The sequence below is a fragment of the Aristolochia californica genome, unplaced genomic scaffold, assembly GCF_029961685.1.
Source record: "Aristolochia californica isolate CCGP_79_NKW_82.1479 unplaced genomic scaffold, dmAriCali1.0.hap1 SCAF_10, whole genome shotgun sequence".
In the NCBI taxonomy this organism is placed as follows: Eukaryota; Viridiplantae; Streptophyta; class Magnoliopsida; order Piperales; family Aristolochiaceae; genus Aristolochia; species Aristolochia californica.
In genome coordinates this window covers 827,796-854,741 of record NW_027181771.1, presented here as the reverse complement: position 1 = coordinate 854,741, position 26,946 = coordinate 827,796, and the positions used below count along the sequence as shown (strand labels likewise).

Below are 26,946 nucleotides of genomic sequence, written 5' to 3'. Positions count from 1 at the left end.
AGAAGCTGTTGTTCTTAACTGTACAGTGATCTCTCTCTTCTTTCTGGGTTGATTACTGGTTTGTGTAAGAGTTCTTCCTTTTTATGCTTGTCCAGAGGTTCACTTCGAATTGGTTTTTTTCTAATTCTCTTAAGACGATTCATGTTTGTTTCCTATTTGGTGGAGATATATAAATTAGGAATTCGATGTATTTTCCTATCCAATCCAAAATTATCATCAGAAGGAAACAGAGAAAAGCGTGTGGACTCCTTACAGTAAGAGAAACATAAATTACTCCTTTGATTTTATTTAAAAAAAAATAACATAAATAATAATATTTACATTATTTTATTTATTTATTTATTATTTTCTTTTATCCAATTATTTTTATTTATTAATAATTATTTATAAAAAATAGTTTTCTTGGCCATGTTTTACCCTAAACCCTAAACCCTTAACCCTTAACCTTAAACCCTAAATTACATAAAAATTGTCTGTAAGATCAATCAGAGACAGCTTCACCAGTCAGATGAATTACGTTTGAACCGTCTTTAACGATCTCCTCTGGTATAACTTTGATAAATTTTCACGAAGATGAAGGAATCAGAATAGCTTCTCTTGAGTTTGAAGGTGCTCCAATGATGGATTTTAAGGAGCTCAAAGCCTCCGGGAACGGATTGGATAGGATAGAAATACGCCGTTCAAATGGCAAATATTCAAAAATTTACTAACCAACTCTTTATTTGGAAACTGGTTTTATCTGAGGAAAATCCGAAAAGGCCAGGAAAACTCGAACTTGACCAGAACTGAACCTCTGGAGAAACAGATAAAGGTAGAAGAAGAAGAAAGAAGAAAGAAGAAAGAAGAGAGAGAATAAAGAGAATAGAGGTCCTTACACAGGTAAGAACGACAGCTCCTTCCCTTTCATTTTTTTGTTTTTTTGTTTTTGTTTTTTGCCTGTGCATGTTACGGTTCTGTACTTCAGAATATAATTGACTTCATCAGGAGAGAGAGTATTCCTGTTCTCTTCATCTCTCACTGTAATTTTTTCTGGGGAAAATTTTCAGGGCACCTCCACTCTCTTAACGAAACAAATTCTTGAGTCTCTGGTTTGTTAGTATGGAATTTTATAGGTTTTTCTTCTACCATGGTATCTAACTGCAGACGAATTAATATGATTTTTTTTCCGGAAAATGTTTCTGAAATAATCTTAGTTTCTAGCAGAGTATCAGAAACATGGGGCCTTCCTGCGAGAGAGTATCATTATCTGTTCGGAAAGAGCCTAAATTCATCAACCATGGAGAAACTCCCGTCGGGAGAAACAGAGAAGGAAGAAGAAGAAGCCACGGGTGCAGCATCAGGGTGCCCCCGAATCCCTGACGAAATGGTCTTTGAGATCCTGAGCTGGTTGCCCGTGAGAGACGTCATTCGATTCACGACCATTTGCAAGCTCTGGCGCAGCATTACCTCCGAGTCCGTCTTTCTCAAAATCCACACAAACAGAGCTCCGTCGTTACTCCCAGTGGTCATCCTCGGCTTCGAAGAATGGGGACCAGGACGTTATATCCACGCAGGAACATCCAATGGACTGCTTTGCTACCAAAATCAAGAGAAATCCTTCATCATCACCAACCCCGCTATTCGGAAATCTCGCCCTCTCCCACCAGTCCACGACCCATCGCACACACCCACCTTCTGCTACATCCCCTCCACCGGGGAATACAAAATCGCCAACTTCTTTTACTGCCAGAAGAAATACTTCTGCGAGGTGATTACAGTCGGCGACACGGAAATGCCATTTCAGCCGAAAGAAATCGAAGTCCCATCGACGCTCAAATTCATTCTCCATCAACGCTTCTCTCTGAAAACCGGAACAATGACCCATTTCATACGGACCCTTTACTCTTCGATCGAGATAGCAACTTTCGACCTGGAGACGGAAGTCTTCCGCTCCAAATCCCTTCCACTGAGCCGGTTCAACGTCAAATCCCTGCAACACAAGTTTGTCTGGGACGATTGCCTGTGCCTGGCCACTATTGTGAAGAACAAACTGATGGCCTTTGTGTTGGAAGATTACGAAAGGGATGAATGGAGGAAGCACGAGGTGGTTCTTCCGATTAAAAGCGAGGAGATTGAGGAGCCGATCAGTCCCCTACTGTCTGACGAGAACAAACTATGGTTCAGAGTAGGGAAGACGAAGGTAGTGATGTATGATTACAGAAATGGGCAGATGGAGACGACGACCTACGATTGCACTGTTGTATTCACTGTAGAGCCCGGCTGGAAGCGTACTCTCGTTGCCTGTGAGGGCATGACGTGATATTTTCAGATTACTTCCTCCTTTAATCAGTCTCTGTGTTTGAACGTTTCTGACGATCAAACTGTACTTTCTGCTGAAACGAAATCTTTGAATTCTCCTTTCGTTACGCTTTTTTGTAACGGATTTTGACTGGCTCGCCTTTCTTGAGTTCCGTGCAGCCTCCTCTTGTCCCTTACCATTATTTGCGTGCACATCATTCTACTTCTAAGAGTAATTTACTTGGTCTGCCACTCATTTCTTGGAATGACCAAACTACCCTTCTAGTATTTTTTTCTTTTTTTTTAAGAAATAATCTGTGTTACCCTATTTTTAGTTTTATCACTAAATTGAATTGAATTAATTAAAATTTTATTTCTTCTACTATGCACAAATCATTGATTGTGATTTATTCTTATATATAATAAAATAAATATCATCTTATGAAAATAATGTGATTCTGGGAGGAAAAAACCCGACCCGAGTGAAAGTCATTTTGACCCTATTTTTTGCTTAACAAAAAATTTTATTATTAATAATATAAGTTTAAAAGATCGATAAAACGCCTAGACAAAGGTTATTATATTGTACAGGTTGAAGAGTCAACTTTTTTTTATTTTTTTATTTTAGAGAATTGAGTTGGTACCCAATGTTTCATTCAATGAGAAGTAACTAAAGAGTTTATATTTATTGGAAAGAAATAATTTTATTGCATAATGAGATTAATTAAAAAGAAAAAGTTAGGTTAATTTGGTGCAAAATGGGCATATATTTGAAGAACCATTTTAATAAAAATCATTCAAAAATGTTACTTCTGGTCCAAGCAATGCTTAGTTTGGGTTTTAAAATTGATTAGAAACTTACTTCCAACCTTCCTTCTCGCCTGCATTTTACTGAGATGATTTTTTTTTTTTTTTTGTGATTTTGGAATGCAAAGATTTAAAATTTGAAATTGATTAGAGGATAGAGGAATATAGGGCATCATAGTAAATTGGATAAAGTAGTAGGTCCCCCTGGTAACTCTACATATTCCCTCCAAGACAGCTTCTTTGTCACTCAGTCCAGACAGTGAGGAAAGAGGAAAAGAAATGGTGTCCGAAGGCCATTCTTTCACCTCTTCCAAGCGCTCAGCAAATGCGAATTTTTCCCATTCCGCCATTAAAAGGTATAATGGGTTCTTTTCTTTTTTTTGTTCTGATTCTTTTTTTTTTTTTTTTTTGTCTGTTGAATCTTATGTTCTGAATTCCGTTCTTTGGTTTTGTTCTGTACATTGTACTGGGTTTCTTGATTTACACTTTTTATCCTGTTGGAATGGATGAATCATGAAGATGGGAGTTCTGTTGTTCCTTACCATTTTTGTGAAAATGTTTTTTTTTTATTCTTTTGTTTTGTTTGAGTTGTCTGATCGTATTCTATTTTTCTAAGCATTCAAGGATTTTAAAAGGAGATTGAGCATTCAAAGATCAAACATTTTGGAAGAAACATGGGTACTTTTTTTAGTATGGAAATTTCTGGGATAACAGGAGACTCTTGCAGTGCTTGCATGTAAACTGTTATCCCATGGTGCAAAAGAATCTTGTTTAAGTTTTGAGAACATGTTAGAAGAATTGGTTATTATCTTCTTGGTTCTAAAGGAAGATGTTGGAACACTCTACAGTTTTCTTCTCCCGTATTAGAATGTCTAGTACATGTGGAATGGAGTGGGGCAGCTTTCTGCTGTCCTGCTAGAATAGCTATTAAAAAGGACTGTAAAAAGCACTAGACGACTGACATGAGTGGTGCATAACAATGTCTTTGCCATATCCTGAAGCTTTTTCATCAACTTCTCGTTTTATTCATTCAATTTTTTTTGTTTCAAGTTCCCACCTGCTAGATCATAGAATAATGTTTTTATTGATGGGAAGCTATTGAAAAACATTTTGCAGGATATTTTCAGATGTAGCTGGTGACATAACAATTGTTGTTGATGGACAGTCATTTGTGTTGCATAAGGTGAGCGTCTGTAACTTGAAGAGCTTCTGTTAGTTGGTTATGTGAGCTTTTAAACAAGATGATACGAGTCATCCGCCACAAATTTTTATTCTTTTTGTTTCTTATCTTTGGCTACGGGATTTGATACTCTAAAAACCAAATTATCTGGGTCAAGGCTTTGACCATCATGAGTGTTCTGGACCTGTTCTGTGCTCGTGGTTACTTTCAGAAGGAAGTTAATAACTGACTTAAATGGTTTCATGCCATAAGCTTGACTGCTGTCCAATTCTTAATGGGCAACATTATGTGTTTTCATGCCCATAACTAACTGGAAAAAGGACTTTTCCTCACAATTTCGAGCTATGTAAGTTACCCTTGAAAATTTGAATCATTAAAAATTATGAAAAATTGACACTTTCTTGGGTATGATGTGGCCTTTGTGTTGATTCTTGATTTCCATTTTCAAAATCTTATTTTGATTTGATACCTTTGAATGTTCTTTTGATATTTCATTTTCTTAAAAACGAATTTCTTCTATTATTAAATTCAAAATGGTTCTTGGTCTATTGTAGCCAATTTGCAGAGTTTTTTTTTACATAGGAAAATAACTTCCCATGTGTACCAACTCATTTTATTCTAGCAGTTTCCTCTTGTCTCCTGGAGTGGAAAGATCAGAAAAATGGTAGCAGATGCCAAGGATGCAAAGGTCTCCAAATTGGAGCTTCTTAACATACCTGGTGGAGCCCAAACTTTTGAACTCGCAGTCAAGTTCTGCTATGGAGCAAATTTTGAGATATCATCCTCAAATGTTGGGTACCTTCGATGTGCTGCAGAGTTTCTAGAAATGACCGAAGATTATGGACAAGGAAACCTGATAGAGCGTACAGAGACATACTTAACAGATGTTGTGGTAGAAAGTCTTGAAAAATCTATTGAGGTCTTGGCCTCTTGTGAAGGTCTACTTCCTGTTGCAGAGGAAGCAGGTATTGTTGGCAGATGTGTTGAAGCCATAGCCTTGAATGCTACCAAAGAGCAGTTGGTATCTGGTCTGTCTGGCTTGGAATGTCATGGTGGGCCTGGGGAACCAAAAGCCGATTCAGGAGAATGGTGGATTGAAGATCTTTCTTCTTTGAGAATTGATTTCTACCAGCAAGTAATCATATCTATGAGAAAAATAGGTGTCAGACAGGATAGTATTACTTCATCTCTATTGCATTATGCTCACAGTTCTTTGAATGATGTTGTCAAAGGTCGACCATGGGATCTGTCAAGGACAAAATTAGAGCCTAGAGTGGTTTTGGAAAGTGAACAGAGATTAATAATGGAAACTCTCATTGGTCTTTTACCAGCAGACAGAGATGCCTTAGTCCCACTCAGTTTTCTATTTGGGATGCTTAGAGTGGCAACTGTTGTGGGGTCCTCTGATGCATGTAGACGCGAGCTTGAGAGAAGAATCAGTTTCCAGTTGGATCTTGTTTCACTGGATGATCTTCTAATTCCCTCAATCAATAGCACAGACTCATTTTTTGATATTGACACTGTTCATAGGATATTGGTGAACTTTTTTAATTGGATTGAAGAGGAAGACGCTGAAGATTCATCACTACAGTATGGATATGAATCAGAAGGTCTTGGTGCATCTCCAAGTCACAGTGCAGTCTTGAAAGTAGGCCGCCTGATGGATATGTATCTTGCAGAGATTGCATCTGATCCATATCTAAAACTGGAGAAGTTTATGGCCATTATTGAGCTGTTACCAGATTATGCTCGTGTTGTGGATGATGGGCCTTACAGAGCAATTGATATATATTTAAAGGTAATTTATTATCTAGTAATTATAATTTTGATCTATGTTTGCTATACTTGTCTATAGAAGTTGGCCTACTGAACCATATGCAGTGATCTAAAAGGTGGTATTGGCCCTGATACTGATGGGTGGTAGAAATTATCAGCTGTGAGGAACATAAAGCTAAATGACAGTGACAAACTATGTCCATATAGCTACCACATGATTGTTATGATCATATTAGTTATTATATTTCATGATCTCGAATAGTATTATTATATAAGATGAGAGATAAAAGAACTTTATGGAGCTATATAAAACTTATATAAAGAATAATTGATGTTCGTTCTTTTTCAAAGAAACACAGATGATGTTTGTTTGACTATTTCTTTTAATGGAATCTCCTTTTCAGGCTCACCCGTCATTGATGGAACATGAATGCATCACATTGTGCAAGCTGATTAACTGCCAAAAACTTTCACAAGAGGCATCGAACCATGCTGCTCAAAATGACCGCCTCCCCATCCAAATGACAGTGAGAGTCCTCTACTTCGAGCAGCTCCGCCTTAAGAATGCTCTTGGTGGCACATCAGGTGATACCTTCCTCTCGCAGAGGATGAGCAGTGGTGTGCCTAGTGCTGCCATGTCTCCTCGTGACAACTATGCATCTTTGCGGAGAGAGAACCGTGAGCTCAAGCTTGAGATCTCAAGAATGAGAGTCAGGCTTAGCGAGTTAGAGAAAGAGCAGGTGGTTATGAGGCAAGGATTGATGGGGAAGTCAACAAATGGAAAGACTTTCTTAGGGTCTTTGCAAAAGGGGTTCGGTCGGATTGGCATTTTTGCTGCTCCCAGTAGTGGAAAGCGGTTGAAATGTGTGAGGGGCAAAGGATCTGAAGGGAAAAGTGGGAGGAGGAATTCTTCGTGAACAAAAACAAGAAGGTACCACTTTTATCTACTGATAAGAACATAATTTTGGCGATGAATTTGGATGAAGGTAAATTGATCTTGCAGCGACAAATATGCATTGGTTCCAGTTGTTGAAAGATGTTTTCTACAAGAAACAGAAAGGAATAGAAAGAATGATATCACGGTTCAGTATGTCTATTCTATGAGCTGAGGCAGAGGGAGTGAAATGGGTATTGAGCCCGGGAGGGAAGTAGATACAGATGAAATTCTGTAACTGTTTTTTTAATATAAACCGAATAAATATCCAGGTCCTGCTGTACAGTTCAACACCAGAAAAATACTGTTCTCTGGGGATCCTTGCATTACATTTTTTTTCTCACTGATGGAAGGAAAAGCATTTGCAACAAGGTTATGCATAAATTTGTGAAGACACTTCACAAAGAAAACCTGTAGAAAGAAGTCCTTTAAAATAATGTCTTTGGAAAAGGATGTGCTCTTACCTGTTAAAACAATTTCAGTTTGCTTGGCATTTTATTCTAGTCTTATTATTTTCTCTAAATTCTTCAAAAGGTGTACTGTATTGCATCTAATTTGTAGAACAAATGTATTTGTAATATATAAATATAAGAAGGTAAAGATTAACAAAATGAGTTAACTACTTTCATCTCCTTAAAAATGTCACGATTATATGTTCCCAAACAGATCACAAATTATGCTCAATCTGCTAGAATTTTGAAACTAAGGCTCTTTCCAGGTCTGAAATTTTAAAAATCCAGGATATTAAAAAGGGATAAATTCATGCGATTTTATTACTTAAATGTCAGGCTAATCAAACCAATTTTGTTTATAAATTCTTGCCTTTTTTAATGAAGAAGGACGGTATCCCCTTACACAAGTAAAAGGCAAGGACCTACTCTCCTCTTCTTCACTTGAAGGCCGGAATGAGGAGCAGGTTGAGGGGCTCTCCACTCTGCCCTTCCCCTTTTGTTTGCGAGGGTCAAAGTCCAATCCTACCGGTACAAAGAAGGGAAGTATCCTCTCTTATTAATTTTATAATCTCTTTTATGCAGTTATTTATTTATTTATTTTATTTTGAATCACCTCCGTTACGATACCTGTTGCACATTGCAAACTGCAGAGCCACCAAATGGCTCTACGGATCAGTACCAAGTGGACGAAGATCAAACGTGAGCTGTAAAAACATAGATGGCCGAATGCCTGAACAAGAAGAAAGAAGCATTCTGGTCTCCGCCCTCATTCAAATACGCTTTCGTCTCTGATTTCCTTCCGTAGCTGTAATGGCGAGACAAACGAAGGCAATCATCTTGGGCCTTCGGAGAATGTACTTCGATTCGGTTTTGTCCAAATCCCCATCTCACGGCGGCAGTTTTTCTCACCATTTTTGCGGTCATTCCCTTCAAGGTTCCATTAGAAGCTACATTTCTGGAGGTTTTGCATCTGAGTTTCTTAATTCGAGTCGATTAACTTCGCTTCATGGACTTCCTTCAAAACCCGTCTCCCCAAATGGTCAATTCGTATACCAGTCGACGAAGAGCTATCTGACCAGCTCGTCATCAGGTCTTTACCCAGGTGGTTTGTCTAATTCTCGGCACATAATACCCAGATTCTCTTCAAATGTTTCTGAGATTAAAATCGGGGTTCTGTGTTGTAGAACTGTCAGGACTGGCAAGAGCAGTGGCAATTCATTTGCGGCCCGATTTTTCTGTTCGGGGAGCTCGGAATCCAAAAAAATCAATGTGGGTTTTACTAAAGCCATCTTCAACAGACCGGCCTCTGCTGCTAGATCATCATTCAGAAAGTACAGGGATGCCATTGGACTTCACATTGAAGCATTATGGAAGAGGTATTCCCTGGTATTTGTGGGGGCTGCAGCTTTGGCAGTCTGCGTTTTGTTGTGGAGAGTTATGTTTGGTATCGCGAGTACCTTTGTGGAGTTTTCGGAAGGATTGGCTAAGTACGGATTTCTCGCTCTGGCATCAGCCATTGTTGCTTTTGTTGTGAGTTTCAACTTTTTAATCCTTTCTTTCCCCGAGCATGATTGCATTTGGCAACAATTAATTAGTGGAGTTTGGTGACTATTCCCTCATTTTGTCAGAAGAAAAGAATTCAAAATAGAGAATAATGTGGGTACATATAACAGATTTTATCAACTTGTTTTTGCACCTGAGAGCTTTTACTTACCGATATTATGCTATACATTTGTCATTTATCATCAATATTGGAGCCTTGTCACCACAATGTAGAGTGCCTCCTACTCCATTCTACTCAACCATTTGCTATGTCGATGGTTGCCTCATCTCTTCGAGTCAATTGCTTTAGTGGGAGCCTTCTGCTATGTCACGCCAAGCTCCTAATTTGACATCTTGCAGAAGGCAATTGCCACACTTGGTGACATAAGATTTCGTTCAGATTCAGTAAGTTTGACAAAGTTTTATGGTAGATGTCAACTTGATGCAATCTTCTTTTAGCCAAGGCTGGGGAGCAGCACTTGAACTGATTCTGGAGTTCTTGTTATACAATTACATCTTTTTGAAAATGATGTTATTCATACAAGTATAGGGAGTTCTCCCGACAATATATTTATTGATGGTTTTAGATCCCTAAAATGTTTATAATAATGGGTCAGTTTATTCTAACTGTACTATACAGAAACACTAATCAAGCTTAGATGGCTTAGTTGATTAGAGAGAAATTCTAACTGGCAACACTCTTTTTTGCCCAACATCCGATCACTGCCCTATCATGATTGACATTGAGCCGAATTCATGGGGCCCCTCCCCATTCAGAGTTGAGAAGTATTGGTTAAATCTCAAAGGTTTTACAGAAAATCTAGAAGGCTTATGGAAGTCATTTATCGTTTCTGTTGCTGGAGATGTTAGATTTGAGAATGGGCCAAATCAACCCTCGGTTGCCTCCACACCTGCCGCTCCTCCATTCTTGCTCAAATTCTGGTGCTGGACCAAGCAGCCGAGTCTCTTGATTCCTTCGGGGTCTCTCTCTTAGCCTCCCTCAAAAAAGATTTTGAAGCTCTTAGTTCTCTTGAGTTGCCCCCACTGGAAACAAAGGGCACATTTTAGATGGCTGAAAGAAGGCTATGGCAACATTCAAAATTCATTCATGCCATTGCCTCTTCTCATCAATGGGCAAATCGGATGTCTTATCTGATTATAAATGGGGTTCAAATCCTAGATCTCCCTGCAATCACTAATGAGTTCATCAAGTTTTTCGCAGACCTATGCAAGGAGCTCAGCAGAAGCAAACACATTCCATCTGCCATAACATTGTAGCACCTCTCTCTGAATTTCCAACCCCAATTGGACATGGTCTTCACAATTGAAGAAATTGAAAAGGTTGCCCTCTCCCTTCTGGCAAACAAATCCTTGGCCCCAATGGGTTCACTTTTGATATCTTCAAAGCCGGGTGAAACTTTCTAAAAGAGGATGTTCAATCATTGTTCAATGACTTTCACAGAACGCCCTTACCAGACAGGGCTGGGGGTGTTGTTCATCGCCCTGATTCCAAAGAAAGACCCAAGAAAATACCCCTGAAGATTACCATCCTATCAGTCTGGTCTCCAGTGGCTACAAGATCATTAACAAAGTCTCTGCCAACCACCTCAGCTAGGCCCTCTCATCACTCATTCACCAACACCAATCTGCATTCATTCGTGGAAGGCAAATTCTGGATGCTGCTCTTGTGGCCCATGTACTAATCTGTTTAAGAAAAAAAACTCAGCAGAGTTGTTGTCAAACTGCATTTGGAAAAAAAATGTGTGATAGGTGAGCTGGGAACTCCTAGATTTCGTCATGCTCAAAATGAACTTTGAACAGAAATGGCGGAAATGGATCAGGAGTCGTGTTTCTAATGCTACCTTCGCTATTCTGGTCAATGGAGGTGCTCATGATTTCTTCAAAAAGCACCCATTGTGTTCACCATGGGGACCCTCTCTCCCCTATGTTGTTCAACATCCTGAGTTAGGTGTTATTGGGCTTATTTTTCACAGCCTGGAGAAACGCTTGGCTCCAACCTATTGCTGAAGCAGAGGACCTCGACATCCCAGTCCTTCAGTTTGCCGATGACGCCCTCATCTTTTGTTCCGCCACCACTGAAGAGATCCAAAACCTCAAAGCAATCCTCTCTCTCTATGAGCTAATTTTCGGGTAGAAAATTAACTGGCAAAAGTCCTCTATCATGGGCCTGAATGTTGGCTCAGGATCCCTCAACACCATGAGTTTTCTTCTTGGATGTCAAATCTCGGATTTTCCTTCCTCTTACCTCAGTCTCCCCTCTCTCTCCCAGCTGCATCTGGTGCTCTTTGGTCTCCCATCCTGGAAAATTTTGACAGAAGACTATCCAATTGGAAAGGGAAGATGCTTTGGAAGGCAGGAACACTGGTACTAGTCAAGTCCACTCTCATTGGACTCCCAAACTATTACCTCTCTTTATTGAAGTAAGCCTCGGTCTCCGGCAAGATTGAGGCAATTGAGTGCAGATTCCTTTGGAATAGTACATTAAACCACTCAAACTTCAATCTTGTCTACTGGAACGATGTTTGCTCTCCCTAATCTGTAGGCGGTTTGGGCATTAGGCAAGTAAAAGACATGAACAAAGCCTTATTAGCTAATGACTTATGCTGGACCCTCAGGCATTGCCAATTCTATTGAAGCCGAGGCCACTGCAGTTCTGCATGGTCTCCAAATTGTTGTCAGATCCTGTCCCTCCCACCTCATTATCGAAGGCGACTCTACCTCGGTGGTTGGTAGGGGTAAGAAGTCTTGCCCCCACCCCTCACCCCTGGTGTCTGCTCCCAATCTTTAAAGAGATTGAAGACATTGTTGCCCCACTAGACACCACATGGAGGCATGTACCCACTCAGAAACATGGCAGCTGACGCATTGGTAAAGGAAATCACCCACCTCACTGACATTGTAGCTGATCCCCCAAGCTAGCTTTTCGTTGTTCATTGTCTTTCTTTTACTAAATGTGGCATCTCTTAGCTTCTCTTCTTGCAGCTCAAAAAGAAAAGAAAAAAATTGTTATGATTTTATTTTTATTTTTTATGAATAGTTAACCTGTGCATCTCACTTAAATTGTATTTGGGATCTCGTCTCAAAAGATGGACAACACTCTCTTTTCTCAAGAAGAAACGAGTTTGAAAGGATGATAATTTTTTGCCATACTTTATGTCTTCCTTGTAGCCTTACTGTAGTCATAAGTGAAGTAAACCCTCAAATGAAACATGACTTGCCCCAAAGACCCTCATTGGGTGTAACTTTTATTTGAAATTTTCAAAGCACTTATGAGTTACCCTTGAAGGACAAGAAGAGGGGGTACAAGGTACAGAGACTAAGATTTATTTTAAGATATTAATCCTCCCTTTGGGAACTAAGAACTTCTCTTTTAGGGAGTGTTTCTCAATGAATTTTGGGATGTCGGTCTTCATCATTTTCTTTTGGAAATAAAATTTCACCATTATTGCAGCCCTCAAAAATTTTCCATATAAAAAACATCTGATTTATTTGGATAGACAGTGTATTCTAATGTAGAAGGGTAGTTTGGTAATTTTAATTTTATTTGTGTCCCTCACTCTCTCTCTCTCTAGAAGTAACATGTGATGGTTATGGGATAGAGTTTAGGCTCTTTTATGTCTCAAATATGGACTTTTGTTGGTTTTATTGGCTGCATAGAGAGGGGCAGTTTAGCCATTTAATTATTAATTTCATCACCTAATGAATAAACAGGGATTAGGGGGGTTGACTTCTAACCCCGAACCTAGACCTGTGGCAGCCTCTCTGACTGCTGAGGCTTCTTCATCTTCTTCTCTCAAATTTCTCCTCTTACCAGGTTGTTCCAACTTATCTTACACTGAAAAGTAAAAGTACACAGTTAATACTTCCTATGCCTATTGTGGAAATTCTTCTTTCTCTCAGTGTTTCCACCATGTAAACAACTGAGTAAGACAGAAGGCATATTATTTTCTTCTGTCTTACAGAAAAAAAGTTGACTATGGTTTGAACCAACCTGACTTTTGCTGTAAATACCTCGTTGGAGGTCCTTTTCATTTTTGAGTGTGCAATTTTGCACGAGGTAATTTGGCATCGGTCCCTGGATTTGAGTTCCCACGATTGGTTGTCTGTTCTTTGGTTTCAAGGATTCTTCATATGCTATAAAAGCTGAGCCAATTAACAATATACAGGCAAACATGCAAAATGATTGAACTAAACATAATTTCTCTGGTAATTAAGTTTCTTAAGAAATTTTTTGTTGTAGAAGATCGTGTATGCCACCCTTCCAAAAACATAAAAAGATTGTGTATGTTCAGTAGCCTATAAATCTTTTCCACATTTGATCAGTTGTATCTGATAAAGTTGATGATAATATTCCTGAAGTGCATTGGCTTAGTTTTTAGAGGCAAGAGTACATTTGAATGTTTGTTTGGGGCGGTGTTAGTTCTTTTTAGTGACAATTTTTTTTATTGGCTATATGTGATTGCTCTTGGGGAAAACAATTTTTTTCTTGTTTTGCTTATGATTAACATTTGTTTCTGGAAATGCTTGTCTTATTTGATCTATGTTCTTTGTTCCTCTTTGTTTATTAGGGTCTGTACATCCGTTCGAGGTTTACAATTAATCCTGATCGAGTTTATAGAATAGCTATGAGGAAGCTGAACACATCTGCCCCAATTCTTGAAGTCATGGGAGCCCCATTGTCTGGAAGTGACTTAAGAGCTTATGTTATGTCAGGAGGTGGACCTCAGATCAAGAACTTTAAGCCAATGCTTAGTGGCAAACGCTGTTTTCTCATCTTCCCAATTCGAGGTTCAGAACGAAAGGGGCTTGTCAGTGTTGAAGTCAAGAAGAAAAAGGGCCAGGTTTGCTTTATATCCACTTGTAGTCTAGTTGATAACTGTACCTTGCAAGAAATAATTTTTTCCCTAATATAAAGTGACAGTATGGATAAGGTAATTCAGCCTTTTTTGAATCTCATATGTTGGACTAGTGCCTGTGCCAAATGCTCTTGAAACATTTTACAAACATGTGCTGGTTATTCCATATGTGTGCTGTACAAAACTTTTCTTGTTAACTACCTTAGTTATTAGACAATAGCATGTAGTTGTTGAGAGGCACTATGCAAACAGTATTTCGTTGCCATAGTAATTCATTGGAACTTCAACTGTTGCATTTATCAGATTCATCCTTGCATTTATTTTCTGGATTTCCACTTAATTTTCCAGCTGTAAACAAGTTAATTGGTTAGGTTTTCTGGGAGTTACATTTTGGCATAGGAGTCTTCGCCTTCTCGTGTGCTATGGGTCAATTGATTTTTTGGGACTTATTAGCAAGCACCACTCCATAATTTACAAAAATATTAAATAAAAAATTAAGACTTGATGAAGTTTAGGTGAACTTGATTTGTACATGTTGAGGTTGAAATTTTGGCCTTACCTCTTCTGTTTTGAATAAAAAATTTACTGGGTTAAATTTTTTGTGTCTGTAATAGCTTAAAACAGGTTCTTTTGTCTGAATCTCTTCAACATTTGGCTTGCATATCTTGTCTGGATGAATGTTCAGAGTTTACATGTATAAACCTGGTAAAGCAGTGACGAGTCAGCTTGCAAAAAAAACTCTCCATGTTGTTTGATGTGAAGCTATTTCACTTTCTTGGCATGTTATGACCCAAGGGAGATGTTTCCTTGCAGTATGATATGAAACTTCTTGCAGTTGACATTCCCATGACATCGGGACCAGATCAGCGTCTATTCCTTATTGGTGATGAAATGGAATATCAAATTGGGGGCGGATTAATATCCGAACTAAGGGATCCTATAGTGAAAGCCATGGCCGCAGAGAAAGAGTTTGATGCTCTTGATGAGAAAGAGGAAGAGGAAGATGCAGAGAGGGAAATCCAGGAGGCAGAACGAAAGCACCAGGAAGAGACGGGGACGCTAGAGAAAGGTAGGTCATAGCACCATTTTGGTGGTTCTTAGTCTTGTTTTTCACATTTAGTCTCAATTTGTGAAAGTTGAAGCTGTTTGAGAAGTTTGTTCTGAGAAGTATGAAATAACAAACAAAGAATTTTCCTGGACTTCTTCCGATTGCAGCCTAATAATCTCTTTTTGTGAAACGTTGAAACATTGGGGAATGTTTCCTACTGCTGGTGCTGATCCCATGGCTCCAGTTCAATTATTTCTGTATCAATCAAATGCCAAGCATTTGAAAATGAATCAAATTTTATTAGGCTTCTTTCTTCACTTCACTTTATTATCACATGTGAATCAACAGTAACCTAAAGCGATTTATTCTTGCAGCTGAAAGATCTCAGTCAAGTCATGCATGGAGTTCAACAATTACAAGCTTAAAGAAACTGTGGAAGATGTCATGATAGGTTTTCTGTGTGGTTTTCTGTATTCACTGCAGTGTGTTGGATAATTGTTTGGAAAATTCATCTGTGCTATCTTCTTCTTCTATATTAACTATGAGGAAGATAGTGATGGAGAGGCCCCTCCTATTTACAGCAGATAAAATTGGAGAAGGGCACATGGCACTTGATTCTCTCCACTGCTGCAGAGGCTGATAGGACATATGGTTATTTCTCTGATAACGTTGGTTACTTTCTGTAAGTGGGGGAGAAGCCATTAAAGGTTCAGCAAAAATTTGATAAACTGAATGGGTAATTTGACTGATCATTTTCTATTACATAAGATGGAGGAGAAGATTTATTACCCATATTTATCCTTATATACTCTATAGCAATATTATAGATCCTGGAACATAGAAAGATAACGAGAGGGAAACCAAAACCCCTTCGTTCCTGCAGATTGGAGAAAAAAACTCTCCTCAGTCAGCGAATTTTTTTAAAAATTTTAATTTTAAAACGATGAATATCAATCAACTATCAAAATCTAATTAACTGAAGTTCAACTGAGAGTCAAACATGGTTGAACAGATTCAAATGGACCCAATTACCTTTGCTAGGTTAGTGATTGCATCAGGATTTTAAACTTGCTCCTTGCTGCCAATCTGACAAACATTTTTATTACTGATATATAACAAGAAGAACATGACTATCACTTGTTTGGAGTGCAGTATTAGGTCAAATGAAGCAAAACCCTACTTTAGATCATAAGAATGCTGAAATAACCTGCCATTGTTAAAGCATGCGATTGCTTTTTTGCCTTTTAGATTATCATCAAGAATACTGTCTACAAAGGAACTATTTGCAAATATGCTAGGGGGCTGGAAAGGGAGAGCACCAGGGAATTGAAACTTGAAAGTGGGCATAGAACCTTTGACACAGCTGAAGCCTGCCCATTAATGGTTAGATATAACTCCACAGAACTGTTTGATCCCTTGAGAGAAGTTATCCTTGAGTGTTTCTTCTTTTGACCTTGATGAGAGTAGTTTGCAGAAATCGGAATCATATCAATTCTGGATTAAAAGATTTCTAATCTATGACATAAAAGAGAAAAGAAAAGATTGCATTATGTGCTAGACTGCAGTATGATGACATGCATCAATTCTTAGCTTAACTGGTAGCCTAGTTTAGAAGCCTGGTGCTTGGAAAATTTATAAGAGATGATGAACAATTTCCACTTAATCATAATGGTTGCTCCTGTTGAACAGTGGATGAAGTGTGACACTTGAAACTAGAAAAATAACAGCACTGTTAATAACAATGCCTATGCCAGGTACTTGGTAAATTCTGGATTTGCTTCCCCTTTTCTCATAATCATATTTGCCATTACAACACATCAGTGGTCCAATCGTAGGGGCCATACTGGCTTGACATTATCTCCACTTTCCTCCAATATATCACCTGCAGTCCCTTGTGAGTGCATCACACACTTTTTTGTTCTTTTTGAGTCATTTTGGTAGCTATTGCCGTTATGGATCACTTTACCAGATGGTTGGCGTAAATGCCGAGTCTGTGCCCCTCACCCTAAATCCGCTGGCCCGAATGCCGAGTTTGTCCTTCACCCTAAATTGGTGTTTGACATGCTCCCATGATCTTCCAAGGGCAAACACTTGTAGTTAATGGCATGGATTGCCAGTTTTGTTAATTCTGATTGCTCCCTAGACTTTCACACCCCAGCATAAGTGTTTGCAATATATCACCTGCAGATTTGTCTTTGTTTTTTGTGTTGTTTCTTAGATTGCTAGATTTCAACCTACACACAAAATTTCACTTCTCTGTTTCATACAAAAGAACTGGTTTCGATAGCTTTCTGCCACTTTTTGGTGACTTTCACTTTCCACCCAATTCATCACCTACATGTCCTTGACGCATAGTCATTCCAAAGAAGACTACCAACCCTCCACCCACATGCACAAAGGGAACCAGGTTCACAAGCATTTACAGAACATGAAATTCTACAGAGATAATAGTAGATCCTCATAATCAATACTTAACTAAATGTAAATTTGTTTTGGCATATTAACTTTACCTTTTGGTCATTGTAAATTTTGTTCCATGAATTCATAACAGATACAGTAACAAGAAAAAAGAAGAGGAAAGAAATGTAATGTTCAGAAATGGGGACAAAAAGTACAGACTTTAAAAAAAAAAACAATTTCGTAAAGTACTCAAGATTGCTCCAGAAAATGCTCAGACTCACCTTCATCTATTTGGAGAAGTCAATGTAGTTGCACACTTCCAAAGAGCAGCATACAGTTTCACCAGTGGATTGTTTGTCATGTAGTCTATTCCATTTTCAGATTTTTTGCAACAGTTTGAACAAGGTGACCTCAATAATTGATGAATTTTTTTTAAAAAAAATTATTTCAGATGCAAGATAGAAAAAAGAGGTCGCTCAAGAGGAGGCATGAATATCAGACAAAATCAAGAAAAAAAAAAAAAAAAGTACAAAGAAGGAGAAACAGAGCAAGAAAGCAGCTAATATCCTCATCACTAGTTACTCAAACATAAGGTTTTGCACTCCTAAGAACATGCCTCCATTACATTATCTGGCCTCTTGCAATAATTGCATCACCTGTACAAATGTACCATCTAAACACCGTACCCAATCGTCCCTCTTCAGAGGCCAATTGATCACGTTCTTTGTTTCACCTCTCCTATAATTAACATGGATATATAGAAACCAGCAACACATGGAGACCAAGCTAACTATAAATATCTCAATTCGGAGAAAAATAAAAAAGGAAGGGTGAGATTGTCTCAATCTCATAAAAGACCAAAACAGAAGAAAAGGAAGATGTGCAGGGTATCTGAATTATCATTTCCCTGGTACTGTATCCAAGAAACAAAAGCCAAACAACAAATAAATAAATCACTGATTAAGTTCATTCTAGTATGGCAGTTGCTCCCAATTCTTTGAGCTTCTTCAGTATTGAATTTGCATCCTCTTTTGAAACTCCCTTCTTCAATACAACTGGAGCCTTCTCCACCAAATCCTTGGCCTCCTTCAGTCCCAAATCTGTAAATGTCCTCACCTCCTTAATAATTTTAATCTTGGCAGCAGCATCAAACTTTTCTAGCTTTATATCAAAAGCCGTCTTCTCCACAGCTGGTGCAGCACCAGAGGATGTTGAAGTTGAGGACCCCCCTGGTGAACCAACACCAGAGGCCACCGGACCATACCTATTTACTCCCAATTTGAGTCTCAGGAGGACATTATAGTCGTGAAGTTCAAGCTTATTAAAGTTGAGGAGTTCATCAGCAATCCGTTCGAGTTTCTGGGGTTGGGCATCAGTAGCGGTGGAGAGGGAGAGGGAGTGGGAGACGGTTCGACTAGAGAGGAGCTGGTGGAGGGACAGGTGCGGGAATTTTGGAATCTTGGGGAGCATTCTGAATATAGGGTGGCCTTACGGTAGTGAGAAAAGGAGCAACAGAATGAAGGAAAAGACTGCTAGAAGAAAAGGAGCAAAAGATTGAAGGAAAGGGCTGCTGGGTTACCTGAAATAAATAGGAACGAGTTAAAAAGATACTTATCATTTATGAACAATTAAAAAACCATTTCTAACCCCTGAAGTTTTTTGAATGTGTTGTAGAAATAGATCTTCTAATCAAGGATGTTTATAGTAAAACATCGAATGGGGACTCGGACCAAATACCTAGAAAGGCGTCCACAAACACGATTCACTAAAATCAAAAGGTAGGTAGTAAGTTTGGACTAAAACCCAAAAGGATTTACAAGCCAATGAATTTAGAAAACGGGTTGCAACCTGAACTATAATTAATCAACTAGATCGATTCCCTCAAATTTGAACTCATCAAGAAACAAGAAAGAGTCAGTAAACATTGATAATTGCAGGAAAAGTAAGAAGAAAACCGAGTTTTTGTCGTCTAAGCTTATGATGCGAGGTCACAGCACGCATAAAAGCCAGATAGATTCATGAGAGTGAATGTAATAGAGATGATAACAACAAAGAAAGACAAATGTAGGCAGAAAAATCCAGAAATCGGAAGGATAGCTGTGGGATGAAAAAGTACGGCGGAGGGAGTTACCTAAGTCAGTGACGGAGATGAATGAATAATACTCAGTTACAAGAAGCCGACTTCCCGGGGCAGCACCGAACTGGCGAGGGCTGAGGTGTAGGCCGATCGCGCATTGGTTGGGCTGCTTAAGGATCGAATTTTGGGAGTTTTTTTTTTTTTTTTCCTCGATAGAAGAGTATTTTTATTTTACATTATGTAACAAAAGATTGAATAACGCTGAATAACGCCGAATAATTAGTCATTTTGGGATGGAACTCAGCCGATCTTAATAAGGTATCCTAAGAATATTTTCCTCGACTTTCCTTGAATAAATCGGAGTGGTTTGTCATTTTGGCAGTCGATCTTAAGAAGGTATTCCATTAGGATATTTGCCTTGACTTTCCTGGAATGGCCTGGAATGGTTAATTATTTTGGGATGGACCTCAGTAAATCTTACTAAGGATATTTCCCTCAACTTTCCTTGAATAAATCGGAGTGCTTTGTCATTTTGGCAGTCAATCTTAATAGGGTATTCGATTAGGGCATTCGATTAGGATATTTGTTTTGTCTTTCCTTCAATAAATCGGAGTAGTTTGTCATTTTGGGATAGTCCTCGTATGTTAATAGGGTAATAGTGAGTTGTTTTAGTCCCTTTAGAAAAAGTTTACCAAAAATCTCCATTGACTGATAAAACCACTGAACTGTATCCTGTAAGTTTCAATAAACAAAGTAAAATAAGCAAAAATCAAAGTCTTGCTATTAACTCTTTTTCTTTTCTGGATAAAACAATTAGTTTCATCATAAGACTAGTTTTTGACCTGTTATTTGAATCTTTCAGGTAGGGAAAAAGCACAGCAATCAGTGCAAAAAACATAACTACAACCAGTAAAATAATTAACCAGATAAAACTGCTAAAACCGATTAACCAATGTCAACTTATGGTTCCTAATTAGAGGTCAACTGAGTAATCTAGATCTGTCATGATCTGTAGTTAAATCATTAAGTTTTCTGAATCCAAGCATCATTGGGAGGAAGTGTATGATGTAAAAAATAAATAAAATCAAAAAAGGGCATTTAAAGACTCCACAGATGAACAGATTGATACAAGAGAAGGTTACATCTTTTGACATTATAGACTATCTCACTGTTAAAATGGCAAGGTGGCATCAGAGTTTCAGCAGTCTGATCAACTATGTGGGAAAAATAGCTGATCATTTATTATTACAGAAGATGGAGCAGAAGATATGCATGATCAATCAGGCGCCTGGCTTCTCAAATAGGCGCTTTCGGATCTGCACAACAAAAAAGAACCATCAACAGTGTTAAGTAAATCGATTTGTGGTAATATGAAATCCACTCTCAATCAGTAAGGTAGTGTAATTAAAAGATTATATTAAGGGAAGTTGCAATTAGAAATGGGTGCATTTAGTTCGTACCTCGGGCAGCTTCTGTCGGAAAACAACATCCAGTCTCGCATCAAGTGTGTTTTCAAAAACTATCTTCCCATCTTGTGAAGCAAGCACAACTCCTCCCGAGCTTTGACCATTGTAAATAGTGAATGAGTACGATTGTTAGTTGAAGTTGAAAATATGCATGAGCAATAGAATAAAAAAGTAAAATCCAGTGGGGGGAAATAACAAAATGATCTCCATTTTAAGCAGTCAAATTTCTTTCAATTTCCGAGTTACTATTAGGAATTCTTTATGGCAACTAGACACCGTGCCTTTCAATATCCTAGAGAAAATACTGGAAATTGCCAGGTGTTTCCAGCAAATCTATGACAAAAACTGGATTAAGGAAGAGGACCGCAGGTAAAAAAACCTTCTTCACCATTAAATTAGAGTCTACAAAGCAGACACTTAAATTAGAGTGTACAAAGCAGACTCGGTGCAGCAAGGTGTACACACAGTTTACTGAACTAAGGCCTGCACATTTCTTGTTAGATATGTTTCCTTAAATCTTGTCTGATCCCATTACAGAAATTTAACCTATCATATTTCTTTGTTTTATCTTGCAAGAAGTCCCTTAATTTATCAGTGGAAGCAAAACAAAGATAAAAGATTTTTTCATAGATGGTTGCCTCATCAAATCTGATATGAAAGTTAAAATCTATAAATACCACTCTGTAGCATGCAGTGCTTGGGGAACACAAAGATGAGCAGAACATATTAATATTCACCACTAGGCAACTTTCACTGGGCAGCTGGAGTTGAAGTTTTAATTTTCTTATGGTTAGAATCACGATCATGTCACTTATCTTACTTGTCTGACATATAACAAAATTACAAATTTATTTATTTGCATAACTGTCTCAAGAAATCAGAAAACAAAACGTTGAAGACTAGTCTAAGAATAATGAATATGTGGCAAAAAATAGTCTTAAAGATCAACAAATCTCTCAGGACAGAACTCTGCCGTTTTTTAAGAACTTAACGACAATATAAAATTAGAAGTCACGTAAAAATTCCGTAAGTTTAGAAATTACCAATAACGTCCATGAGCATTCTGACGGCTTGGAGCAGGTGGAAGATATGTATGAGTGTCAATCGAAACTTTTGGGGCATGAACTTTTGCCTTTGCTGCATATTCATTCTTTGCTTCTTCCAAAACAGACTCGATGAGACCACGATCAACCTCTCTGCATCGTAATAGTACTGAGGGTTCTTTCAAACGAAGGAGGCTCTGGGAAAAAAACCATGACCTTTGTCAGGAAATGAAGATATTCAAGATTGAAATAGTTAACGAACCACAAGTGTATCCACACAAACAGTAATGTCATCCTCCATAAATTAATCTTTCATCTTTATCCCAAACAACATTATATTTCGGCACTTCCAGTTTCTCTATGCTTACAGATGTGTCACTTTATCTTAACCCCACTTTACGTCTTTACCTGTTTTAATCTTCAGTTGTTTAATGCATATTCTCATTACTCGGAACTTCTACTTATCATCCACAAACATTCAAACATGATAGACATTTGACTGCATGATCATACAAGGAAAAACATGGTTTCGTAATACATTTAGCTCAATGGGCATACAGCACCACCAAATGACTCTAACCTTGAGTTTGTGGCTTCCAGAGTCACTGGTATCATTGGGTTTCCTTGGGTGTCTATAGCAGACTGGAAGAAAGATATATACTTTGTTTTGTTTTTTGATTGATTTGTTTAGAGTCATTGGAATCTTGTGTACATGAAAATTGCTTTCATTTGAAACACTGGTCTTCAACTAATATTTTTTACTTGGTCTGATCTTCTAGATATTTATTGAAATTACTAGAAACTTGAAAGACATACAAACCAATGTATCAAATCATTAATAAATTTAAAAGTCACGTAGTAGAAGAAAATAACTTCAGCTTCTAGATGATATGGTTCAAGATTTCAAATCCAAGAAGAGAACTGAATTCAGAATGAATACATGTATGTAACTTGAATTTTTCTATTGTGTCAAATATAATGGGCTTGAATTCCAGAATCAGGCTTCATGAATGAAGGAATTTTGAGACAAAAGAAGAGCTGAAAGTGCATATGTTTGATCTGGATGTAAGTAAAAAACCAATGAATTTTCTAATTGAAAAGACTTGTTTAATTCAAGTAAAATGGTAAAAGACTTGTATAAGTTGTCCTGGAAAATGGGTATTAACTAATAATTGTTCGCATCCAGAATAAATAGCCTATTGTTTGAAATGAAACCTAGCCTTCCCATCGAAGACTGCAATAATAGAGACATCACATGGTGAGCTATCAGAACAGGATATAGGGCATTAACTAATAATTGTTCACATCCAGAATAAATAGCCTATTGTTTGAAACAAAGCCTAGGATTCCCATTGAAGACTGCAATTATAGAGACATCACATGGTGAGCTATCAGAACAGGATGTATTTCACCAACTACATGGTGAGCTATCAGAACAGGATGTATTTCATCAACTCCATGGTGAAAGAAAGTACCAATTTTTATCATCATTTCTAAAATGAAGCAAATAGAGCTACATGCCTCAACAATTGAGTAAGAATTCCGTAGTTTTTTCACAATAAAAAATAAAAAGAATTAGGCAAAACTTGCTTGATTCAAGAAGAGACAAACTCATGGATGATGTTACTATCGTCCACCACTGATGGGTTAGGTACTTGGTTTTCTGCACTTAACTGACCGGTCTTTTGGGTTGTATTGGCTAGGCGTTTGACATGGTATCAGAGCTGGGCACCACGTTTTGCGTTCGAATCCCGACGGAAGTGGTAGGGAACGGGAACGGTGGGTGTCAGAGCTAGGTGGTTCTGGTCCACCTGGTAGGTTCCGTCCACCCCTGGTCCACCTGGGTTAGGTACTTGGCTTTCTGCACTTAACAAACCGGTCAATTGGGTTGTCTTGGCTAGGTGTTTGACATGGTATCAGAGCTGGGCACCACGTTCCACGTTCGAATCCCGGGTGAAGCGGTAGGGAACGGGAACGGTGGGTGTCAAAACTAGGTGGTTCCATCTACCTGGGTGTTCCGTCCACCACTGATGGGTTAGGTACTTGGTTTTCCACACTTAACAGACCAGTCTTTTAGGTTGTATTGGCTAGGCGTTTGACAGTTACAGGGAGATGTCCAGTTGTTATAGCATCCTGAATTTGCACACAGATGGTGGCTCCATGGCACTATTGGGAACAAGTACATTTTACAAAGCCGTTGAGTACCTTAAAACTAATTATAATTTCAGGCTCTCTTGACATTCAAGATCTTTTGAAGTGAAAAGATAGCCTTATTTCAAGCTTGTAAGCACTTCCTAAATAAGTCCCAGCCATCTCCTAGGGCACTTTTTGGAATGAGTTTTCCTAATAGCAGTTGGCATTTAAACCTTCCATTGGAGAGAGAGAGAGAGTAATCTCTAAAGGTGCAATAAGGTTTTTGATTACTTCGTGTAAGAATTCTATTCCCATTGAATTACTTGTTTATAAGGAAAAGTAATTGGGACTATCACATTCAGAACAGACAAAAACACTGCAATAGCAATTCCCAGATCAAGACTTTCAACGATGTTAGTCCTAAGTAATAACATTCTTAATGAGTGTCTGGTTTAGATCACCACATCCATCCTTACTACTAAAAGCATCAGGTGACAACATTACCTGAACAATTAAATCCTTTAGAAGCTTTGCATACGCTTTCGAGTCTTTAGAGACATGTAGAAGATCCTTTGCAGCAGCTTCCCTCATTGAATTCACAAGATCATCTTGGGCTTGCAAAACTTTAAGACGGGATGCATTGAGCTGCATAGAATACTCACTGCAAAGCAAATTAAGTCAAAAAAAAATTGTTTTTTTTTTCTATATAGTAAAATCTAAGCAGGACTAACTTTCGAGAGAAATTGTAGAGCAAAATATTTAATGATTCAAACTCATACTCCAAAAATGGTTTGATGGATTGATAAATTTAACCATCTAATTCATACTCTAAAAAGACATTTTTTTCCCTGTCCAACAATGAGGGGTTATTAATTCATTGGGGAGCTTATCAGCATCTGCCTCATCATTTATGTGGGACTATCATTTGTTGAGAAATGGAAGGTGTCTTACAACTCTTCAATTTTATCAGCCAACTTTCAAACGCAAGCAAATTACTTTCATCCATGAAAGAGTGTTGGCGGTCAACCTCTAAAGTTGAACCATTGCATCTTTGAGAAATATAAATCCAAAAAGAAGTAGCAACATATCAAAGATTCAAGTAAACAAAATCAAAGGTAACCATGATCAAATTAAACAAAAGAACATTTTATCAAATCTAACAGGATATTCTCCCAGAAATATTGTCCAATGCCCTACTTTAGAAACAACGCTACGAGTTTCTGTAAGAAAATTCTCAATTTTGATATCCTTACTGGATTTCAAGATTCCATGTAGTACTTTTGTCATTATAGTGGAGACCAATGATAGGAGAACAACCACTCACATCTTTTTGCGAACTTCCACCTGTTTTTCTTTCCGTTCATACTCTTGGCGGATCTTTCTCTTTTCAGCCTCAACTAGTTGCAATTTTTCAATGTTGAATTCCTGCAGACAAAGCAAGTGGTTTGATAATGTGGATAAGCAGTCACATGCCCCTCGCATCCTTCACCCTAAAAATCTTTTTCCTTAAGCACAAGGTCATGTTTTCAAATGAACTTCAACAAGAAACTAAGATTGCCTCTGAGAAAAGAATCTCAAAAAGCAAACTTGATTTTGATGTATGTGCATAGTCACAATGAAAGTGGTGAATAGAATAGAATTCAACAACTCTGGTTCTTTTGAAGACCTAACTAAATGATCTGTTATTTCACAACAAAGGACCTCAAATTCTCAGGAAAAAAAAGTTGGAAACTGGACCCTTTGTTATGGAAAGTTTAGCAAGTCTGTCTTGGATTGGATGGATAGACCCACTTATTGAAGGCACTGTACTTTTCGAGCACCTCACATATAACCACATACATGAGCCATGTAGCCAAAAAAATTATACAAATCATTGCATGTGGACAAGTTTAAGGACTCTAAACAGTTGGCACTCATCACTGTTGCAACGAAAGCCATATTATGAATTTCAAGATCATTCCTCACCATTAATTACAAAACATTTCAGGATGAAGGAAACCAAATTCTTTCATCACAACTGTGAGAGCTCGACTCAATAATACTGCCGTAGGATCAGTCAAGTCCTTTGATGATAAATCCAATACTAATAAGCCCATACCCTCTTATATCAACTTTAGCATGAGTTTGGTCCCCAAACCTCGGAGAAAATAACGAATCGTGACTGAACAGAGACTCCAATTACCAAGGGTAAAAATTCAGCGGGACGCAAAGACATTTAAAGTGTTTCTTCTAAGCACTTGGTTGTTTACGTCAATTAGGTAAAACTGAACCAGAATCCAATCCTAAATGATAACATCATAGAAGAGGCAAAATATTAGAATAAGTAGGTTGCGAAAGATCCCAACCTGAACACAGAAGAAAATAAACTTCAGAAAAATTAACCGTAGCTGATCCGAAATTGTACCCGTGACAACAAATAGCGATCATATCCGGAGGACAAAACCCACAAAGTTAGAAAACAGTAAAGGAACACGCAAACTTCCCCATTTTTAGGATTTAACAAAAAAAAAAAAGTTCTCATACAAAAACTACCTACATACTGTAATAACAGAAATGAAAAACAAGCATGATCTGCATCACACCAGTTTACCAACAAAAACCGCAACAACCCCAATTCACATAATAAACAGAAGCCCAAGAGCACAGAGCCAACAATCACCTCTTCCGCCGAAACAGAGATCTCATTAGCTTTCTCCTCTGCTTCCTGGCGGATGAACCTGACCATCTGTTGGATCTGCTTCGACACATCGGCGTCGTTCATTTTCGATCCGACAAAATGAACACCTCGAAGATGTTTGTGATCCGAGATCAGTAGCCCGAATCAAAGCACCCTTTTTTTTTCTCTTTCTTCTCCGTTCTCTGTTTTGGATACGAGAGAAGCGCTTCTTGCCAATGCTAACCAAAACCAAGCATAAAGTCAATAAATCACGAATG

At 38.2% G+C, this 26,946-nt stretch overlaps 5 protein-coding genes across 6 annotated transcripts; 3 read left to right on the top strand and 2 right to left on the bottom strand.

Annotated features, from left to right (window-relative positions):
• Positions 1-1,276: 1,276 nt before the first annotated feature.
• LOC137939057 (putative F-box protein At3g10240) lies at positions 1,277-2,299 on the top strand. The gene has a single exon (XM_068784231.1). The coding sequence runs from the start codon at positions 1,277-1,279 to the stop codon at positions 2,297-2,299; it is 1,023 nt and encodes a 340-aa protein (XP_068640332.1).
• Positions 2,300-3,363: 1,064 nt separating this feature from the next.
• On the top strand, positions 3,364-7,885 carry LOC137966073 (BTB/POZ domain-containing protein At3g08570-like). Of its 2 annotated transcripts, XM_068812554.1 has the most exons (5): positions 3,364-3,440; positions 4,201-4,267; positions 4,890-6,062; positions 6,445-6,971; positions 7,814-7,885. In XM_068812554.1, the coding sequence occupies exons 1-4, from the start codon at positions 3,364-3,366 to the stop codon at positions 6,955-6,957; spliced, it is 1,830 nt and encodes a 609-aa protein (XP_068668655.1). In that variant the 3' UTR covers positions 6,958-6,971; positions 7,814-7,885. The 2 variants fall into 2 exon arrangements, with proteins under 2 accessions (XP_068668655.1, XP_068668647.1); XM_068812546.1 differs by lacking the exon at positions 7,814-7,885 and having other exon boundaries at positions 6,445-7,396.
• A 34-nt stretch (positions 7,886-7,919) lies between these two features.
• On the top strand, positions 7,920-15,662 carry LOC137966087 (uncharacterized). Its single transcript, XM_068812567.1, has 4 exons — positions 7,920-8,956; positions 13,558-13,830; positions 14,659-14,914; positions 15,268-15,662. Exons 1-4 carry the CDS (start codon positions 8,237-8,239, stop codon positions 15,339-15,341), a joined length of 1,323 nt encoding a protein of 440 aa, XP_068668668.1. The 5' UTR covers positions 7,920-8,236; the 3' UTR covers positions 15,342-15,662.
• A 2,512-nt stretch (positions 15,663-18,174) lies between these two features.
• On the bottom strand, positions 18,175-19,577 carry LOC137942484 (uncharacterized). Its single transcript, XM_068788158.1, has 2 exons — positions 19,425-19,577; positions 18,175-18,872 (listed from the first exon to the last, which is right to left on the bottom strand). Exon 2 carries the CDS (start codon positions 18,761-18,763, stop codon positions 18,260-18,262), a length of 504 nt encoding a protein of 167 aa, XP_068644259.1. The 5' UTR covers positions 18,764-18,872; positions 19,425-19,577; the 3' UTR covers positions 18,175-18,259.
• Positions 19,578-20,438: 861 nt separating this feature from the next.
• On the bottom strand, positions 20,439-26,928 carry LOC137966065 (V-type proton ATPase subunit E-like). Its single transcript, XM_068812533.1, has 6 exons — positions 26,672-26,928; positions 25,337-25,437; positions 24,517-24,673; positions 21,880-22,076; positions 20,831-20,930; positions 20,439-20,686 (listed from the first exon to the last, which is right to left on the bottom strand). Exons 1-6 carry the CDS (start codon positions 26,771-26,773, stop codon positions 20,651-20,653), a joined length of 693 nt encoding a protein of 230 aa, XP_068668634.1. The 5' UTR covers positions 26,774-26,928; the 3' UTR covers positions 20,439-20,650.
• Between the last annotated feature and the right edge of the window lie 18 nt (positions 26,929-26,946).

Excerpts from the sequence above, each read along its gene's own strand:
- LOC137939057 (XM_068784231.1), top strand. The coding sequence starts at position 1,277 with ATGGAGAAACTCCCGTCGGGAGAAACAGAGAAGGAAGAAGAAGAAGCC.
- LOC137966073 (XM_068812554.1), top strand. The coding sequence starts at position 3,364 with ATGGTGTCCGAAGGCCATTCTTTCACCTCTTCCAAGCGCTCAGCAAAT. Across the intron at positions 4,268-4,889 it reads AGTCATTTGTGTTGCATAAG|TTTCCTCTTGTCTCCTGGAG; the intron begins GTGAGCGTCTGT and ends TTATTCTAGCAG. Across the intron at positions 6,063-6,444 it reads CAATTGATATATATTTAAAG|GCTCACCCGTCATTGATGGA; the intron begins GTAATTTATTAT and ends TCTCCTTTTCAG.
- LOC137966087 (XM_068812567.1), top strand. The coding sequence starts at position 8,237 with ATGGCGAGACAAACGAAGGCAATCATCTTGGGCCTTCGGAGAATGTAC. Across the intron at positions 13,831-14,658 it reads TCAAGAAGAAAAAGGGCCAG|TATGATATGAAACTTCTTGC; the intron begins GTTTGCTTTATA and ends GTTTCCTTGCAG. Across the intron at positions 14,915-15,267 it reads GACGGGGACGCTAGAGAAAG|CTGAAAGATCTCAGTCAAGT; the intron begins GTAGGTCATAGC and ends TTATTCTTGCAG.
- LOC137942484 (XM_068788158.1), bottom strand. The coding sequence starts at position 18,763 with ATGCTCCCCAAGATTCCAAAATTCCCGCACCTGTCCCTCCACCAGCTC.
- LOC137966065 (XM_068812533.1), bottom strand. The coding sequence starts at position 26,773 with ATGAACGACGCCGATGTGTCGAAGCAGATCCAACAGATGGTCAGGTTC. Across the intron at positions 22,077-24,516 it reads TAAAGGATTTAATTGTTCAG|AGCCTCCTTCGTTTGAAAGA; the intron begins GTAATGTTGTCA and ends TTTTTTTCCCAG. Across the intron at positions 20,687-20,830 it reads TCCGACAGAAGCTGCCCGAG|ATCCGAAAGCGCCTATTTGA; the intron begins GTACGAACTAAA and ends TTTGTTGTGCAG.